The sequence below is a fragment of the Homalodisca vitripennis genome, unplaced genomic scaffold (assembly GCF_021130785.1).
Source record: "Homalodisca vitripennis isolate AUS2020 unplaced genomic scaffold, UT_GWSS_2.1 ScUCBcl_8005;HRSCAF=15928, whole genome shotgun sequence".
Taxonomy (NCBI): domain Eukaryota; kingdom Metazoa; phylum Arthropoda; class Insecta; order Hemiptera; family Cicadellidae; genus Homalodisca; species Homalodisca vitripennis.
Window position 1 is genome coordinate 4,207 of NW_025784120.1, and position 18,524 is coordinate 22,730.

General features: G+C 37.1%; 2 protein-coding genes across 2 annotated transcripts; both read right to left on the reverse strand.

Annotated features, from left to right (window-relative positions):
- Window positions 1–781: 781 nt before the first annotated feature.
- On the reverse strand, window positions 782–11,287 carry LOC124374344 (eIF-2-alpha kinase activator GCN1-like). Its single transcript, XM_046832572.1, has 9 exons — window positions 11,236–11,287; window positions 10,995–11,159; window positions 8,513–8,680; window positions 7,345–7,468; window positions 5,721–5,814; window positions 5,573–5,678; window positions 4,354–4,584; window positions 2,362–2,559; window positions 782–870 (listed from the first exon to the last, which is right to left on the reverse strand). The coding sequence occupies exons 1-9, from the start codon at window positions 11,285–11,287 to the stop codon at window positions 782–784; spliced, it is 1,227 nt and encodes a 408-aa protein (XP_046688528.1).
- LOC124374343 (eIF-2-alpha kinase activator GCN1-like) lies at window positions 11,135–14,935 on the reverse strand. Its single transcript, XM_046832571.1, has 4 exons — window positions 14,902–14,935; window positions 13,493–13,712; window positions 12,701–12,984; window positions 11,135–11,274 (listed from the first exon to the last, which is right to left on the reverse strand). The coding sequence occupies exons 2-3, from the start codon at window positions 13,694–13,696 to the stop codon at window positions 12,778–12,780; spliced, it is 411 nt and encodes a 136-aa protein (XP_046688527.1). The 5' UTR covers window positions 13,697–13,712; window positions 14,902–14,935; the 3' UTR covers window positions 11,135–11,274; window positions 12,701–12,777.
- Between the last annotated feature and the right edge of the window lie 3,589 nt (window positions 14,936–18,524).

The following is an 18,524-nucleotide window of genomic DNA, read 5'->3' on the forward strand; positions in this document are numbered from 1 at the left end:
ATCTTGTGGACGTTCTCTTAAACTATGCCACTAACTGCACATCGGAATCGGCAATACAGAAGCTACATCCAAGACAATGAAAGCATGAGAACCTTGTGCGAAACTCTTTAAAGAAGAAAATATTTTTATTTTTTGTATATTCAAATTTAATTACATTTTAAGATGGAAAATTGACTTGTATTCTAATCTTAACGGATAATGAATATAGAGAACCTTCTGATATCTAAGTTTACCCATCCTTGGGTAACCCTCTTAAAATATCCAAGATAATTTATTTAGACTATACCTAATTAATTTCTAATGTCTAAGTAATTAAATCTTAAAACTCATTTGTTCCAAACACTTTTGTATTTACAATATAGAATAAATCCTGGAATCTTAAAAAAACTCTACTAAGAGTATTTTTCATTATATTGATATTCCTGTAATTCTAGACAAAGACCAACAATTTGTTTCTTGAATCACATAGCTTTAAAGGACGTATTTAAATTTGTACTAAAATATTTATTAAATTATCCAATCTCTTCAAACCCATAGTTTACGTACAGTTATCCTTTCCCATGTGCCTGTTAGTTCTTTCTTGGTCACTGTATGGCGGTGTGCGTGAGTGGTTACTCATGATATCTAATTGCGATTCAAGAACCAGGGTATGCCCATGCCCTTTGACAAGGCCAGCTAGCCCATACGCTTGCACCCTTACGCTCTCCGTTAGTTCTCCGACTCCAGCAGCTGGTTTAGTTGTCAGCAGCTTCTGTACCCAGTGCCGGTGCATTCCTCACTTTCATAGCGGTGAGTGGTGGCGGGCGAAGGGGGGGCGGGGAGAGGGCACACAGTGGCGGGCAGGACCAGTTGGCCACAGGCCTCCTGGACCTGGAGCATGACCCCTAAGTTTCAAAAATCAGTTGCAGGCATTGGTTGATGGAAAATGTCAGGGTCCGGCTTACAAAATTAATTCATAGACCAACAAACAACATTGGCTTTCACTAAGTGAACAAACCAGCTTTTGTTGGTGTGGAATAAAAAATAACTTATACATGACTACAGTAATAATGTCTTCTGGAAGATGGAATTTTAAAGGTAGGTTAGTAAATAAAAGCAAAGAAGCCATTAAATAACAATTTGAGTGGAAAGAAATCTTAAAGAACATTCTGGTTAGATGTTAGTTCAAGAGAAAAAGGACAAACGACTAGAGTGTTTCATACGACATTCTCTCCAACAATAGTCCGAGATATTGCGTGTCAGGAAAGTAATCTGGTGTCATGTAGCTTCACCATGACACCTATATGATTAATGAAGCTGAGTTACCACATTTTTCTCTTCCAGATCATATCATATCATATTTCGTCACAAGTAATTACTAAACAGTGGTTGTACAGGGAGATTACCCATATAGCTTCACCAATCACAAGCGTGCTTCCGTTTTTGTTTGAAGAAAAAGTAAAAGCTAAAAACTGTCTAATGTAAGTTTTTTTCCAAGAAGTGGCAAATATTATCTCAAGTCAGCCAAACAATTGTCTTTGATTAAAACTGACGTAATTTATATTTATAACCAAAAATTTTCAAAGTCAGTTCCTGAATGCTCTAGACAGAGTGAGTGAGGGGCCTAAGTTTGTTGTAGAGTCCGTAGAAGAATTAACCTCTAAGGTTAACAATTAAAGAGAACAAATCGATTACACATAGGAACTTTGGGGGGTGGGAAAAAATGATACATCAAATGGAAAAGAAGAAAAAATTTACATGGGATTTATAATCATTCATAGTCTTTGTTGAATGAGTTAATACTTTCTATCTGAGAGAACAAAAGTAATAAGCTTTAAAAATCCTATTAAGATTTTGAGGGGGTAGTTTAGAAATCCTTGTTAAACCCAGATATAAAAACAACCCACGGTTCAAAAACATATTTAAGTTGAGTAAGAAAGTTAAAAAGCCCCTTTCTTTTTTAAAATAAAATAATCAAAATTAGTGCTAGAAAACTGTTTCAAACACACAGATTGAGTGAGGAGCTGCATGAACCAAAAGCCAATGTTCACTCAGTATAAGTATTGAAACTACATAGGAGTTCTAGGACTTTGGCTCAATAACTGTCTTAGAGAGTTTGATACCTCCTAATCTTACACCATTTCCTTATATGTAGATTCATAAAAGATGTGTTTATCCCCCTTAATGGTATCTTTGGCAGATCTAAAAATAAAAATTTATGTTAAATTGGAGCACCTCCAATCTGAACAAATAATTGATCTCAGATAGGATGTTTGCCATACAACCAGTGTAAATCTCAACATCTTAGTTTAAGATAAGAAACTTCACATATTTTCTTACAAATTGATACCAAAACCAGGGTTCTCACACATTGTATCTGACCTGCTGTGAAGGTGTAGAGAGCGCGTCTATGAGTTTCCCCAACAATCGGTTTGATTTTGCGGTCGTCTCGGTCGAGATGGCGGGCGAGGCAGCCCATCAGGATCACCACGGATTGTCTCACAGCGTCGAAACTTCCAGAGTCTGGAGCTCGATCCAGGAAATCTTCGAACACGGGCAATAGGCTGTTCACCGTTTCCTGTGGAAAAATCATCAATCAATAGTTAAGTAAAGTTTTAGTTCACACCAGTCTCATTGGGAACACTATGTCCAACATGTATGTATATTTCGTACATAGATGATAAAGCTTTATCCAGAATAATTCTCAACATCCCTTCACGATAGTCACCTCACAGATTTATTCCACATGAAGTAGCTATGCCTAAACTAATTCTAAATCAAACCCAGAGGTATAAACCACTTAGTCACTAGGAGCCACAACACTATGTGAGCGAAGTACTTTCATCTCTTAACCCATTGCGGATCGTATTGTTTTGGCTTGCGGGCACGAATTAATTTACGGTCAGTGGCTGCACGAACAGGCAATGGTGCGCCACATCGTATCGCTCGCTATTGTCTACTAGAAAATTCAGCCGTGAAGGTATTCGTTCAGATGGAACTGGGCCTGCTGGGGTATCCGTGATGTAGGAACGATAACACGCGAGCAAGGTTCCGGGGGTGGCAGGGATGGATGTCTGAATCATAGTCTGAAACAAAGCGGCTCGGGAAAAGCGGTTACAACATCCGGGCCATTGTCTAGACTAAACCCACCAACGTGTACGTCTGCGTCGTTTAGTTCTGTGTCACTAACCTCAAAAGTATTATAATAACAACTGAGGAAAACACCCAATCAGAAGCGCTAAAAAGCAGAGAGTAAACTCATATGAATGATTTTTCAACTTCGACATACAAACTGCAATCTGTAGGATATTTATAAAACTTTTGAAAACTCTAAACGTTAGACCGTTGTTAAGCACTCTTAGTTGACAAGTGAAGACGATCGCCCGATTTATCAGATTATTAATAGAACTATTTGGAGGGAAACTTAAAAGCAGACCGCTTTTGCGACCTGAGCTCATCATCGTACCGTTAGGCCCGGCTGCTGTGTGATGGCCCAGCTCGTCAGTGATCCGCAATAGGTTAAAGTGCTTATTCTTGTATTAAATACGTATAAAGCAGTTTAGCTTCTGGTTTTATTTACTTTATTTCACTTGGAAATTTAAGTTTTTCAAAAACTGTACTGAGTAGTTTTTCTATCCAAGTTTTGAAAATACCAAACAATACTAAAATGAAAAATATCAAATCTTCACCGTAGTGTAGGGGTGAAGGTGCGGTTTTCTTAAACTGGAGGTCAGGGGGGTTTAATTTCCAGAGAAGTAAAAGAATTTCTAAAAAAGGAGTTCGGACCATTTTCTCTTAAAACATTTATTGTAATTAAACCACCTTGGAATAAAAGCCCCATAAATAATAAATAAATAAAATATAACCGCTCTTTAACTAAATCGTTATTCAATCAATACTGTTAAAAACTCTGAGATCAATATTATATGAATAGAATTAGCAAGAGGCTCTAGAATATCAATGGGTCAGTTCAGTTTGATTTCAGTTTTCAGTTCCGGTTCCAGCAACTTAATATTGTTTAGGCCAAATCTTTTAACAACATGACTTTGACACATTACTTGTGTCTTAGCATTAATCAAGTGTCATGATTTTAAGTGATAAGGGCCAAACTTGTATAATATTGAGATTTCACTATGTGTAAACTTAACACGTATCAGAGCCCAGGTAGTGAAGTGAGAGTACCACACTCGGAAGTACATACTGATGTGTCCACATTCCACTGTTCGATGAAATTAGAACATCGCACAGAACCAGTCTGTGAAATATTTGTATGAAAGTAATACATTTAGTTCATTTAAAACAAAATCCAGGAAATGAGACTTTTACTAATAACTAAGGGGACTAAATAAAAAGTAGAGAAGCAGACATTACCTTTGCCGTGAAGATCGACTGCAGCCAGAGCAGCGGCCAGCATTGTTCTTGCGCACCTCGCCGCTCTTGTCCCGAGTCCTGTGGAGACAAAGAAGGTGGCAGTTCCGAGACGAGAGGTGGGGACAGCAGGGGAGCCAACTGTGCCAGGGCCAGTGCCACACCGCTGCGTGGCTCCCACGTGTCTATCGGCTGCTCGATCACACGGCCGAGACTGTCCAGCTTGGCAGGCACTAGCTGCAAACATCCAACGTTACATAGATGCATCGACTGACTTATGAGCTCATTATGTAGTTTAAATTTGTCCACATAACGCGTGTGGCAGCCCCAACACAAGTTTCTGTCTTGCGGGCCTATTCTTAATTATTACCAAAAAAAACTAAACTATATGTTGCTACGTTTTTTATTTTCATTGGTTGATTTATTAAAAATGCTCAATATCATCAACAACCGACAGGCTTCTGTCAGCTGATTGAAGTTATGGTGGCATTTATGTATTAATGTTAGCTTTGTTCAAGAAAATCTCGCCGTAGCAATCGCTGTGCACTCTAAAATAACCATGTCAATAGGTTAAAAAATATAGGATAAATATTCCTAAAACAGGATGTTAGTCCTCTATTAAATTGTAAAACATGAAGTAATTTGAAAAATTAATAATGCATTACTTTTATGTATGTTTAGTTTAGCTATTGTTCACTTTCTTCTTAGTACAGCTTCTGGAATCTGACGCTGTCACAGACTAGACTCCTGGATTCTGGAGTCATGTTCGTCTGAAGAGATCCAAAGAAGGCATCGATGAAGAAACTCAAAATCAAACTCTCTTAAACCGTTTTCTACATTAGAGACACCTATATAGAAACCTAGTTCACTGCTACAAAATATTGTGTAATATAAGTGAAGAGATATTCTAATGGTCTCATTAGGTGTTCAATTGTCAGATATTCCAAATGCTGCACTAAGTAGGAAGGTAAACTGGAGCTTAACTCAACATTCGCATTGAATCAACCCTTCCCACCATAGCTACATTATCCATCATTTGTGTTGTATAACAACTTTAGCTTCTTGCCAATTCAGATTGAGTGGAAATTGCTCATCAAAGTTTAACAAATACCTCATAAGATAGATGAGACAATCATCTCCTCAAATAAACTCTTTGGTCGCATCTAAATTACGGTCTCGTGAGGATTGTTTACAAAGTTGAGGTTCTGACTCAACTGCAACTTACCGCCAGTTTTCTCGTGGTAAATGTTGAGCAGTTTCTTGAGCACTACGTCGGTGAGGTGAGGTCCGGACTGCTTGAGTAGCGTGGCCAGAGCCTGAGCTCCCGCCTCCTGGATTCACAGGAACCGGGTGTATAACGTCTCCCAGCAGACAGTCGCACACTGAGTCTGGGTGTCGTCGTACTGCAGCCGGGCCTGCTGCCACAGCTTGTCTGCTAGCTCCCTACATGTACAGACGTGAGGTGTACTATAAAACGTTCATACATCTAAAGACTCAACAAGCAAAAGAGAACTCTTATGGTCTACAGACAGGTCCCTTGGTCTTATACAATGTTAATAAGTGTACATTTTAAAAATTTAGATTAAGAAAAGGAGTCATTACACAGTTTGTTTTCAATAAGTAGGAATGAGTGTTATTTATTATTTTTTATTATCTATTTTACATCTCACTCAATTCAAACTCCTTGTATCTATAATAAAAAATGTAAAGTGATCTGTAACAATTGTTAGAGAACTTATGACCGAAGCTGAAAGAACGTCAGACTGCTGGATCTGAGTTACAGATAAGGCGGATAGATCCTTTCGGTATGACTGAAGCACTTTTTATCAGTACCATCGAACCTCATGCTATATCGACTCTTCCTTTTATTCTGTTTGATAGGATCCTCGCACAGGCCAGTTGGTCTTGAGAACAGGCAAAATTAGGCTTAAAGGGGATTGGCCTTACATTTTAAACTCTTTTTAATGTTTTAAGTTAGCAGAGTTGGAATTTGACATAAATATTTAACTAAAAATATTTAACATAAATAGTGCAACAAATTATTATTGCTTTAAAAATTATTCACAAATTCAAAAGTAAAACAAACAAAAACCTATACTGAACAAATTCTAGGGGATTTAAACATATTCCTAGAAAATTCTAAATTTGCTACATTTATATCCACAGTTATTTTTCATCTTTTAAAACAGTCGGACTTTTACTTATATTTTTCTATAAAACGTTAATATTCATTGTTTACTTTTAGTATGTCTGTGTTTGTGAATTACAGTTTAACAAACTTAATTATCTTTTAGAAGTAAAAATGTGAGTTTGGAAAATAAATATTGATTAGTGATATAATAAACAGAGAAAAGGAAAAAAAATTACTATTCATGGCTACAGGTAGAACCATGTTAAAGAGATTTTTTCTCTTTCTCTCCCAAGGACAAAAAGCTTATAAATTGCACTTAGTTCTGTAAGAACCTATGTGCTGCTTCCGGAGTGATCGGATATTTCAGGATAGGTAAGGTTGGGGCGTTATGAGGCCGCCTCCTATCGAGATCCATGAGGAAGAATTAGGCCACTAATCTCAAAGTCATGTCTCCCCGGAAGAAGGGGAGGCCAGCTCTCTGAACCAGCCTCTCCAGTCAGAGCAGGCAGGGGGTGGCCACCCTTGTTGAGGCTAGCAAGAACCCTCTGTATTACTTCGGAAGGAACTCCACCAACTACAAACAGTCATCCTCCGCAGTAGACTAGACCTTATCAAATTACCCTTGCACCCCAGAATCTCGACATTTGCGGTTAGTGATGTGCCGCTCCTGAACATCCATAAGGTTGCCCAGATTTAAGTGGACACCATCGGTTTTTGCTGTTGGCCCAGAGGTAGGTTCAACTGGAAGGTATTACAACCTGGAGCCTGATCGGATCCCTGTGGGTAATGTTAAAGAGTTAATTCTAATTTGTTAATGTAATAAGAAATAACACAAATTAATCATGAAGGTACAGTTTTAAATGTACAAGAACCAACCGATTTTCTTCGGCGACATCGAACTTGGCCACCCATAACCCTCCTGGTGAGCCTCAAGTAAAGTTCCGGGTTCTCGGACTGTTTGGGTAGAGCTGGTACCATTACTGTGAGCCCCTGTACAACCACAACAATACACTGACTACTATTATGACTTATTCACTTACTTACAACAGTATACATTATTTACATACTTTTCATAAAGTGGGGGGTGAGTTATCAGTCATTTCTATGCCTCACCACAAACAACCACATTACCATGATTCCCAAGATGAGAATTTAATAGCACAGATTGTGGAAGTTCATGCATGTTGCGGTAAAGAGAAATTATACCTAATTGCGTGAGTAAATGTTAGAACACATTAAATTAATGCATTATTATAAATTTATTGCATGAAGCCTTTCATTATCAATATGCCAGGTGTGAATTCAAATGGTTTGAAAAAGAATAAGTTACTGATAACAGTATAAGAAGAGATCCTCCTTGAATGATGTATTTAAACTTGAAATGAGTTTATGATTTTTGCACGAGTTTACGAGTTGAAAATAGGCTACTGGTTCTAATTAAAATCTTAGTACTAGCAAAAGGACTACAGAAATGAACCTTGAAGTCAGATACTTGAGATAGCTGTTCAACAATGATAAACCTCATGCACAATCTACATGACTCTGTTTTATTGTGGTGTTATGACAGAAGCATTTTGAGATATAATATAATTAGGGATTTTTCAGTTTTTTTTCGGTGTAAAACATTATACTTTTTTGACATTTTAAATATTTAAAATAGGTAATACTAAAATGTTAATAAAAACAATACTTTTTCCAAAATGGTTTATTTTTTGGAGTCGCCTGATGATGAAACCTTTGGTTTCTGAAGGCCTTGTCCAAAAAAATAAACCATTAATTTAGAAAAGTATTTTTTTATACATTAAGTAATATTTAAAATTTTTTCAATTGCTCCAAAGAGTCTTCAATTAAAGTAGATACAAAAAAATTTTGGAAACTGATGAAGAATCGGGATTTGTAATAAAAATTAGCTTTAAAATGAGACATCTTCTATAATTCTACAACTAGAATAAGTTTGTAAAGTGCATGTGATTTAACTTTAACTTATGGCTACCTAGAGAGATAAAGGAAGAAAATGAAAAATTTGTGACTGACCCTCAAGCCGCTGTCTCGTACGACCTGGGAGGGGTTCTGGCAATGCTCCTAGCAGGCAGTCTATCTCTTCCACACTGGCTCTGGCACAGCCTGGACCTCCTGAGCCAGAAGCTGCCACGTCCAGCAGTGTGGCCACAGCCTGTTGTTGTACTCTGGCTGTTGTGTGATCTGTCACAGCACACGGGGTCAGTTACAAATCTGGGTTTGTGACAATACACTATTTCCCATCACAGTCACAATAAAGATTGAGACTTACCATGTTGAAAATTTCAAATATTTTCAATATCAGTAAGAAACTGTCTTTTCACAATGTTCCTCTTTTTCTTCTAAGGTCCTATTCTGCCATGCACTTAAACCTGAAGGGTCAACCGAATTGTAGCCAATTTAAAAATGATTGAATCACAAAGACAATGATATGACTTCCTCCTGGAAGGCTTCCTGGATCATTTGAGTGTCTCTGCTCGTCTCCCGACTTTAATCCAGCAAAACTTGATGCAAATTTTCTGATATTCATGATCCACAATTTTTGAGGGGAAAATAATTAGATGAAGTTTTGTAAAACACAGGGACTGAACATGACTGACAGCAGACTTGTTAAAGGTATGAATAAGAGCTGTTCTCTGTGCAAAACAGGAGGGTATAAAGATAGTGCATGCTGAACAGTAGCTCGCTGTGCATGTCTAATGTCTAGATAAGGAGTTAATCGTCAAATATAAGATAATTTTTTGACAGTTCTTGGATGTCTGAATATTGCATCGTGACTTACAGTCTCAGATCGGTTACGGGTGATGGAGGGGTGATGCTTCCAAGACCAGCACCAGGAATTCACTGCGGTCTGCCCAATCAGTGAGTCACAACACTCTGCTTTGTATGTTTATTCGCAGAAAACTAGGTATAGATTATGCATTACATAATAAACGAGTTATATCAACTACTATAGTAGTTAATCAGTGATGCAAACATTTCCCACTAAGAATAAAACATTTGGATCCGTGTGTGTAAAAGGGTTGATGATTCTTGAGTGTGCTACATATATGGGTAGACAATTATTGAGATAAGTGCAATGAAAGGATGACCGTGGGTTTTACACAATTTACTAATTTCATTTACACAATGTAAATTGTAGCTGATTATTCTGTTTATGGATGAATGTATAGGGTTTTTTTCATTTTGGGGCGGGTAGATGTTTGAGACGAAATAAAACACGCTATGTATGATGTATTAAAGAAATTTTATTTTTAATTTGAAAGGCCCATGAATGCCATTATGTATGGAATATAACATTGTTTCTCACAATAGTACGGATTCGAGTGGTCCAATTTTTAATTACTCTGCCGCATAAATCCGGTTGAATTTGAGCGATGGCCTGGGTTATGTTGATCTTAAGTTCATTGGTTTGATTGAGGCCTATTGGCATAGACCTGCGACTTCAGTAAAACCCCATTAATAAAAAAGTTCTAGGGGCGTCAAATCGCACGATCTTGGTGGCCAATTCACGTCACCTCTGCGAAGAGATATCCATACCCTCAAATCGTTCATGCAAAATGTTCATGGTTTCGTTCGCTGTTGTGGCATGTACAGCCATCCTGCTGAAACCACATGTCCGTTTACATCCATATCGTTCAATTTGGGTCAACAGAAAATCTGTTATCATCGTTTTGTAGTGTTCGCCGTTGACAGTGATGGCCTTACCAACGTTGTTTCAAAAAAAAAAATACGGACCAATCACACTGCCAGCCCAAAATCCGCACCAAACAGTAACTTTTTGTGGATGCACCGCTACCTGGTGAACCTCATGTGGGTTTGCGTCTGTCCCAATATATGGTAATTATCCTTGTTCATCCAGAAATGTGCTTTGTCGCTGAAGATAATTTTTTGGCCGTAATTAGGGTCCTCTTCCAAACCCTCCAAAGCCCACTCGGCAAACAAACGGCATTGTCTATGGTCATAAACTTTTAAGCTCCTGGGTCAGTTGGATTTTGAACGGATGTAGGCCTAAATCCAGACGCAAAATTTCGCACAAGTTGAAGTTTGCGAAAGGCCGAGAGTTCTTGTATACGGCGAGGAATTGACTGCCTCGGGTTTCACGGACAGTGGCGACGTTCTCGATAGATCTGCTGTTCCTTTGACGTTCTGGGTGTAGGCTGGTTGTTTACAGAACCAGTCTTCTCAAACTTACCTACCAAACATTGAAGAGTTGAAATTGAAGGGCCTCCACGTCTGCTGTTAAAATGGTCACAACGCACGTAACGTTTTTTAACTGGTGAACACTAATTTTGATAATAAAGTTTAATCATCTGAATGTGCTGCTCAATCGTGTAAACTTGTCACGATGAAATAAACTGTAATGAAATGGCAGAGAACTTACTGAACAATACACTAATGAAACAGTTGACACCAAAACAATTCACATGGCCACTACAGGCTGCCCAAACATCTACCCGCCCAAAATAAATAAAAAACCCTATACACTATTACTTACTGATGAGATCAATAAGTAGATCGAACATCAGGCGGCGTGGGAGCAGCCGTGGGTGGTACAGGTCCAGCATGCCTCCAACACCGCGTGTCTGCGCATGTTCAGAGATGATCTGCAGTCCCAGCGTGACCAGCGGGTCCTCCGGCTTGTTCAGCACCTGGAGCAGTGCTGAGCGCACCAAAAGGGAAACAGTAACAGAACGCAGGTCCTGTCAGTCGTTGTCCGCGACCCTTCAACGCAGTACAGCGGTGCAGCAACGCGACAGTGCGGCGTGTCGCCTTCTCTGCAACAACCATCACCGTGTGAGCCTCCTACCTTCAAACTATCTCACAACTCTGGCTACAAAAGTCAAGTGATTTATTTGATAAATAACCTTGAGGAATGTAACTATTTAAACCCTGGAGCAATTGTGGTTAAATACCAAGAATGATACTGAGATTTTGACTGTTTTCTTGATGAACATTTAATAATTAAGAAAAAAATATATGTTGAACATAAACTATATGGTATAGCATATAATTTTAATCAGTATGAACTAATTCATGGATTCATAAGGAAAAAAATGTTCAATATGCATAAGTTTACTAAATCTAAAAATAAAAAAAGAACAACACGGATCAGTGCTATACAGTTTGAGATCTGTGGGCATATGGCTGACAGGACCGAGGGGGATAGATAATTTTGCTGATATCACCTTTTGTGAGTCCTCGAAGTTTCTGGGATTGACTATGGATAAGTGGGAACGTCATACAGCTGAAACTGTTGAAGCACTTGAACTCTGCAACCTTTGCAATACGAATTTTGAAGCCCTCTTGTAGCATAGATGTTCTCAAAGACGTTTATCTAGGATACTATGAAATGTCTACTACGCTATCGTTATAGCGGTTTGGGGTAATCCATCTTCTTTAAACAGGCTTTTAAAATCCCAGAAGTCTGTTTCTGAGAATAATTTTTTAAACTCCATAAAATCCGAGCTCCTTGCAAAGAATATTTTTTAAAAACTTCAATATCTTTACAGTTTATTCATTATATATATATATATATATATATGAAGTTCTCATTCTTACTTATAAAAATCTTGATGAAATTCCTTAAACAGACTTCCATAATTTTAATACAAGAAATAAAACTAAACTATGCTTTCCACAGCACAGAACGGCCAAGTTTGAGAAGAGTCCATTTTACTTTGGTATTTGGCTGTTCAATAAGTTGTACCGGAACGAATAAGAGAGCAGAAACCTCATTTTCTGGGTTTATGAGATCGCTGAGAAACCTCCTAAAGAGTTCAGTGTTTTAATCTCTTAAGGAGTTCCTCGAGTTTAATTTTTGACTTCCTTTCAAATTTTACTTAGAAAGGTTAAGATATCTCCTCGTACTTGCTGTTCCTTGTTTATACTTTACTCCATTATGTTACTTGACTAAACACAATATTTGTGTAAATTTTTTTATAAAAATTGTACAAATCATATGTGTGAATAAAGAAGTGAATTGAATAAACAATGAGTCTAGTCCCAACAAACTAACCACCACAGCAGAAATTTCTCATCTGCAATGAAATATAGCTAAGCGGCAGGTTTTTTTTTCTACTGGTGATAGTGCAATATCAATTGTTCTGCGTGATTGTTACATTGAACTATTTCTGTTAAGACTTGGACTGATATTGGAACTAGTGTTAAAAATCACGGTTTACGGTACATGAACAAACATACCAAGATCCTCCTCCTCCCAGGCAGGATCTAGGTCACACTTCGGTTTCTGCAGTCGGAGGGTGACATGGGCCACGAGATCAGGCAGAAGGGGGGGGCAGAGGTGGACCGGTGGGCAGCGCGGCTAGGCGCAGGGACAGGTACAGGGTGGCCAGTGAGGGTGCGGAGAGCGGAGACTGGAGCCCCTTCAGCACACACGGCAGCAGCGAGTTGAAGTGAGGGAGGAGTGAGGGTGTATGACTGGCAGCCCTCACCAGACTCACTGTCTTGCTTACCTCCTCGTACAGCTGGACAGGAAAGGAATTTATTAAATAAGATCAATGCCACCAATCAGTGACATCTCTACGTTCTCATTTTCAGACATTCTAATAAATCAGACAAGAGAAATGGAAGAAGCTATGTGGATATAAAAATTATCCATTTGTTGTTAAATTTTTATTCTACATCTAACTGGTTTTCTACATTGAAACCATGAATTTAATGCAAGTAACAATTAACTTAATCTCTTGAAATATAATTTTAAGTAACAATATTTTATAATACTTGTTTCTTCTTATGTACAAACACTAACAGTTACACTTTAAGATAATTTTGTACGTATAAATATTTTTTAATATTCATCAGTAATGAAATGATGATGCGTCACTGAGTCTATTATTTTAATAAACATTATTTTATTAAACACTATTATTATTATAACCATTTTTTTCTGATCTCACTTTAATTACCATTTCAAACTGTCAATATCTGTAAAAATAAACCAGAGCTGTAAGAAATTGAGATGGAATGACTTACCGCAGTGAGGGAGTCTCTAATGGCCGCCTCCTTGTCCAGCTGCATGCGGAGAGCTTCCTTCTGTTTGGGAGTGAGCTCCGGCTCCTTCCCCTTCCCCTCTCGTCGCCGCTTCTCCTCCAGTTCTCTCCTGAGGGCCAGCTCCTCCTGCTGCTCTTTATAAGAGTACACCTTGCTCTCTCGTTTCATGTTTTTCGCATTCAGCATTGACTCGTTCTCTTTCCTTCAACACACACAGGACAACTCCCGAGTTACGCAGAGTGACTTACAACTCATTTACAGATATCACCGCATTAGTAACCCTACCTACCTAATATAAACAACTGTGATTTCTGAGAAAGTACATTTTATAGCCAGAAAAAAATTAAGATTATTAGACTAGGATAAAATAATTATTAAGATTTAGTAATAAAGTAACAAGCAGAAATAATTAGTACAAAATATTTGGAGAGGATAAAACAACACTGGTTGGCAGAGCATTAGCGCTCACTCGAGGGGATGGAGAAATTTCATCTGTCGGTGTATCCGCACGATATAACGAAAACAAACTGACCTGAAGAACTGAAGTTTTACATGAAGCTTTCATTTATGTAGGCAACACTGAGACTGATGATGTTGCATGTTACTTCCTGGGATTTGGCTGAGCGTTAGCGAATGTTTTTACATTGGTCTTATGGTTAATTGTGATGGTAACGAAAAAAATAGCAGAATTAATAAATTTTTAAACAAACTGAGAACAATCATATGACATTTTAACATGGACATTAAAAAAAAAATAAACATTAATATAGAGTATTAAGTAAATGTTATAAGTAGGTGACAAGACTTAATTTCAGCATATGTTCTTGCATTGTAGTATCCTTGCTAGTTCACTGGAACTTTTATTATTTAAACACTGCTATGAAACCTAACTTAATGAACATAAACATATCATGTGGTGAGATATGCAGAGAATGATTTAATCTGTAGACTTTGAATTTTGCATGAAACATCATTTCTACGTAGACAAGAATGAGTTCTATGTGACACACGTCCAACCATGGAATTTGGCTGAGCGTTATTGAAGCTCTATCTCTCAAAAAGCTGACACAATTTCTCTTTTGTATGTAGAGTGGACGTAAAAATGTCTTTTCTGTATGATTGTCTGTCCGTCTATCTGCCCATAGGACATCTAGAAAATGAAACAAGCTAAAGATTTGAAATTTCACGTGCAATCTAAGCGAAGCCAATTACGCAATATGTGATGTGGTGTACTCCTACCTTATAGGTATTTAAAATCAAGAATTGTTGATTTAAATAATGAAATTATAGATTCCAGCTCAAAATGGGGTTAAATGAAAAAGAACTGAGAATTTCAGTTCCGGTAGTGATGGAGTGGTGTGATGATTAGAGTAGTACACAGCAAAACTGACCCAGAGATGACGGACTTGTCGTACAGTTGGCCGGCCGGGGGTCAGGTAGATGAAGTAGTCGTTCTTGGGACACCCTCAGCATGGTTTGGGTCGGTGAGAGCCGCCTGTGTCCGGGATATTAGCGGTTGCAGCATCACCTCCGGATTGGCTTGTACGAGGGTCTTCACTGCGTTCTCATAACTCTACAACACAGTTTTAGCCATTTTAAACTGAAACACTGTCCAGGCATTGCTTACGCATTTGGAACATTTTACAGCATTAGTAGAAAAAAGAATGTTACAATACTTATGATTACATTTTATTTAACAATTTTGTTTTAATTTGACACTTGTTGTATTTACGTGAGCCGTTATTTATTTTTTTGCCAGTTCCTTGAAACTAAAGCCATTTTACACTAGCCCAAAGTTTATGTAGCCGGCTGACCAGAATCCAGTGTGTTGTTGTAAACTGCTATAGAAAGTAATTTTATCAATGTTATTGATATGATTCTCGATATTCCAGCCTCTACATTCTCGACGTTACCCTGTACTTGCCGATTCAAATGTGAACTGGTTCAGGGCAAGAACAACAATTCAGAACTGTAACAGCATAGAACGGCTATGTTCGACAACACTTGCCATCTCAAATGGGTGTCAAGTTAATCAATAAGCTCCTGGAGATCTCAAACGAATTAATGAACCCAAACAATTCAAATATCGATTAAGACACTTTTGGTTATCAATGGCATTTTACTCCGTTGATGAGTTTTTACTATGGGCCGCTGGGATGAAAATTAGCATTTTATTATTATTTATTCTATTTATCCTTTTCTGATATCCAAAACATGCAAAAATACAATAATATATTGTTAGGTTCACACATTAGTATGTGTGAATTGACTGTGTCTATGATAAGATAGGTTTTAGTTTATAGATTTTTAAATTCAATATGTTGAAATGACGCTTGCAATGCAATCTTGTTAATTGTTTTACTATGATTTCGATTTTCATTACAAAGAATATTTTAACATTGGACCACTTAAGTGTTGTACATTTATTCTTGATTGATTCTTGTAAATACAGTATGTATTCATTTTTTCCATCTTTTTAATATCTATGTTAATGTCAACTCTAAAGCCTTTATTTGCTCTATTCCCACAATAAAAATTTGTTTAGTAATGATATCTTAGATGTACACCCTTATTAAGTTGACAACCATATGGTGTAGACATCACTTGTGTTAGTTTATCTGGCACATAATTATAACAAAAACCAAACACCTGTCACTTCAAGGTTATGTTGATTTACGATACCACATCGAGCAATGTATTGTTCATAGGTTGTTGTTTTTGTACTTTGTTTTTCTGTGACATTGAAAAATGTAAACATACAGTTGTTCAGACTACTAACACAAATGATCTGTTTATTATTAAATTGATTTACTTGAAATTGTATTAATAATAATGAGTAGGTTTTATGGTATTATTTCACAGCAAAGAAGGATATGAAATATTTTTAATGCCAAAAGGGTAGACACTCCAACTAGATTTTGGTTAACACAAATGTTGGGCCAAAATTAGTTTTGTATTTGTATTTGTTTTTGTAAATCGTATATACAGAGTCTCCAAAAAAGAATTCCACGATTGTGAACGGCTGTTACTTAAAAACTATTTAAGATGACAACGATTTAAACATCAAATTGAGAATAAAACAACGAATTTCGTTTTCGCAAAACTTGATACGTTACGATGTGAGCTCTATTTGTTGCTCTGCAGATATCATAAGCGGTGTTCAATTTCTCGCCAAGTGTTATGTAGCATTTCTGGTGTCACAGTTGTGATCGCTTCTGAAATTCGCCCAAGCAATGTGTCAAAATTTGTAGGCATGAAGTTTCAATGTTTTATGAATTAACATCGTGGACTGTCGATTTGGATCAATATGTTTAACTGAAGACTTCATGTCCGACAATCTATGGCTGGCCAGTTGAATGTACTTTCAACACACTCTTCCTGTGTCACGGAACTGGTTAACCAGCGAGGAATTGCTTTATCATCTAGCGAATTTTGACCTCAATAAGTAACTCGAAACTGACGCTGCAGACTAACAATCAATTTCCAATTCTGCGTGCTACAGAACACACTGTACCTTTTGTTGTGCCGTAAACATTGCACTCGCAACTGGCGCCAGGCATGTCAGTAACAATAGTGGACTGCCACCATGCAGCTCTTCTGCGCATGCCAATGTCGATTTTTCCACCCATGCTACACGGGAAAACTATAAAAGTTATTTCAACTTCGATTTGGCGTTTAAATCGTTTACTTATCTTGAGTAATGGTCGTTCAAAATCCTGGCATCCTTTTTCGGGGACCCCTGTATTTCTGATGCTGGTGCATGCTGACCACATGATAATCCTACATAATTTATGTTATGACGGAATACTATCTGAATTAATTTGTTTTTTTTTTTAGGAATAACTGTACAATAATAATCCCACACCACTTGTGCGAGAATGTGGATATATTAAAAAATTTAATCAAACTTTAGCAATATCTTTTCTTTTCTAAGAAAGGTAGGCTTTTTATACATGTTCTACTGGGCAAAGAAAATAATAAATTGAAATAAATACAACGGCTTTTGTTTAGTAGTAATAAGTAGTTCAGACATATTATGTAATTATAAACATGAATAAATTAACGATAACTAAATAATAAAAAATTTATTATGAAGGTATACAAAACAATACAGAAGTCTGGTGACCAGATTTAAAACCAAATACAAAACACTCGGTACTAATGGTACTCCACTATTTTATCAGGAACCTGCAGAATTAACAAGCAAGAACCAAGAACCAACCCAGTCGTACTGTTTACCTAATCTGATCCAAGCTCAGGTAGAGCTCATCCTTTACTGTCAACTTATGTTGTATTTTGACTTCAAACTTAAAACTCACAGGGGTAACTTTGAAGTCGTCAAATGGCGATTTTGATGAAAACTGTTGGCTGAAATCTTCAATGAAGTGGTAGATGTCCTAGTTTGAAATACTTTCACCATCTTCACCCACAGGTCTGGTGCCGCACTCACTGGATCATAACAGAAGCAAATGTTATTTTTATTAGGTTACTTTTAGAAGTACTTCATGTAATTTTGTCCATTCAAAGTCAAGAAGTTATTTAGTACGGGAAAATTGGCTTGGTCCTAGAATTTGTATGACAATGAAAACTACAAAACTTGGTAATTGTTCAATTAATCATGTAGAGGCCAATATTTTATATTCCAATTTTGACAGTGAGAAATTCCTTTACCTCCCACTATTAACTAAGTAACATGTATTTTATTATCCAGCTGTACCTATACACAGAACACACAGTTTTAAACGTCTTTTTCAGGATTTTTTCAAAAGAACTACTTTTAGCGTAAAGGGTGATTCTACATTAAAAAAACTGTTCAGGGAATGCTTCAAACTAAAATTTACACTTTTAATGATTTTTGCTCAAATTCACAAAAAATAAATAACATGAGAAATATTTTTTATATCTAGTATTTTTATATCTTTACGAGCCTATAACAGTGTAATGTTCTATTGTGCCGATAAATCATTTAATTTCTTTCAACTGCAAACAATAGGTATATACTGATTACTAAATT

What these genes read in the sequence shown, in the direction of transcription:
- LOC124374344 (XM_046832572.1), bottom strand. Translation starts at nt 11,287, where the DNA reads ATGGTTGTTGCAGAGAAGGCGACACGCCGCACTGTCGCGTTGCTGCAC. An exon ending in AAGAAAATCGGTTGGTTCTT is followed by an intron (nt 5,815 to 7,344) that starts GTACATTTAAAA and finishes AACGTTTTATAG; the next exon opens with TACACCTCACGTCTGTACAT. An exon ending in TCTCTACACCTTCACAGCAG is followed by an intron (nt 871 to 2,361) that starts GTCAGATACAAT and finishes GTCATGCTCCAG; the next exon opens with GTCCAGGAGGCCTGTGGCCA.
- LOC124374343 (XM_046832571.1), bottom strand. Translation starts at nt 13,696, where the DNA reads ATGCTGAATGCGAAAAACATGAAACGAGAGAGCAAGGTGTACTCTTAT. An exon ending in TTAGAGACTCCCTCACTGCG is followed by an intron (nt 12,985 to 13,492) that starts GTAAGTCATTCC and finishes TTTCCTGTCCAG; the next exon opens with CTGTACGAGGAGGTAAGCAA.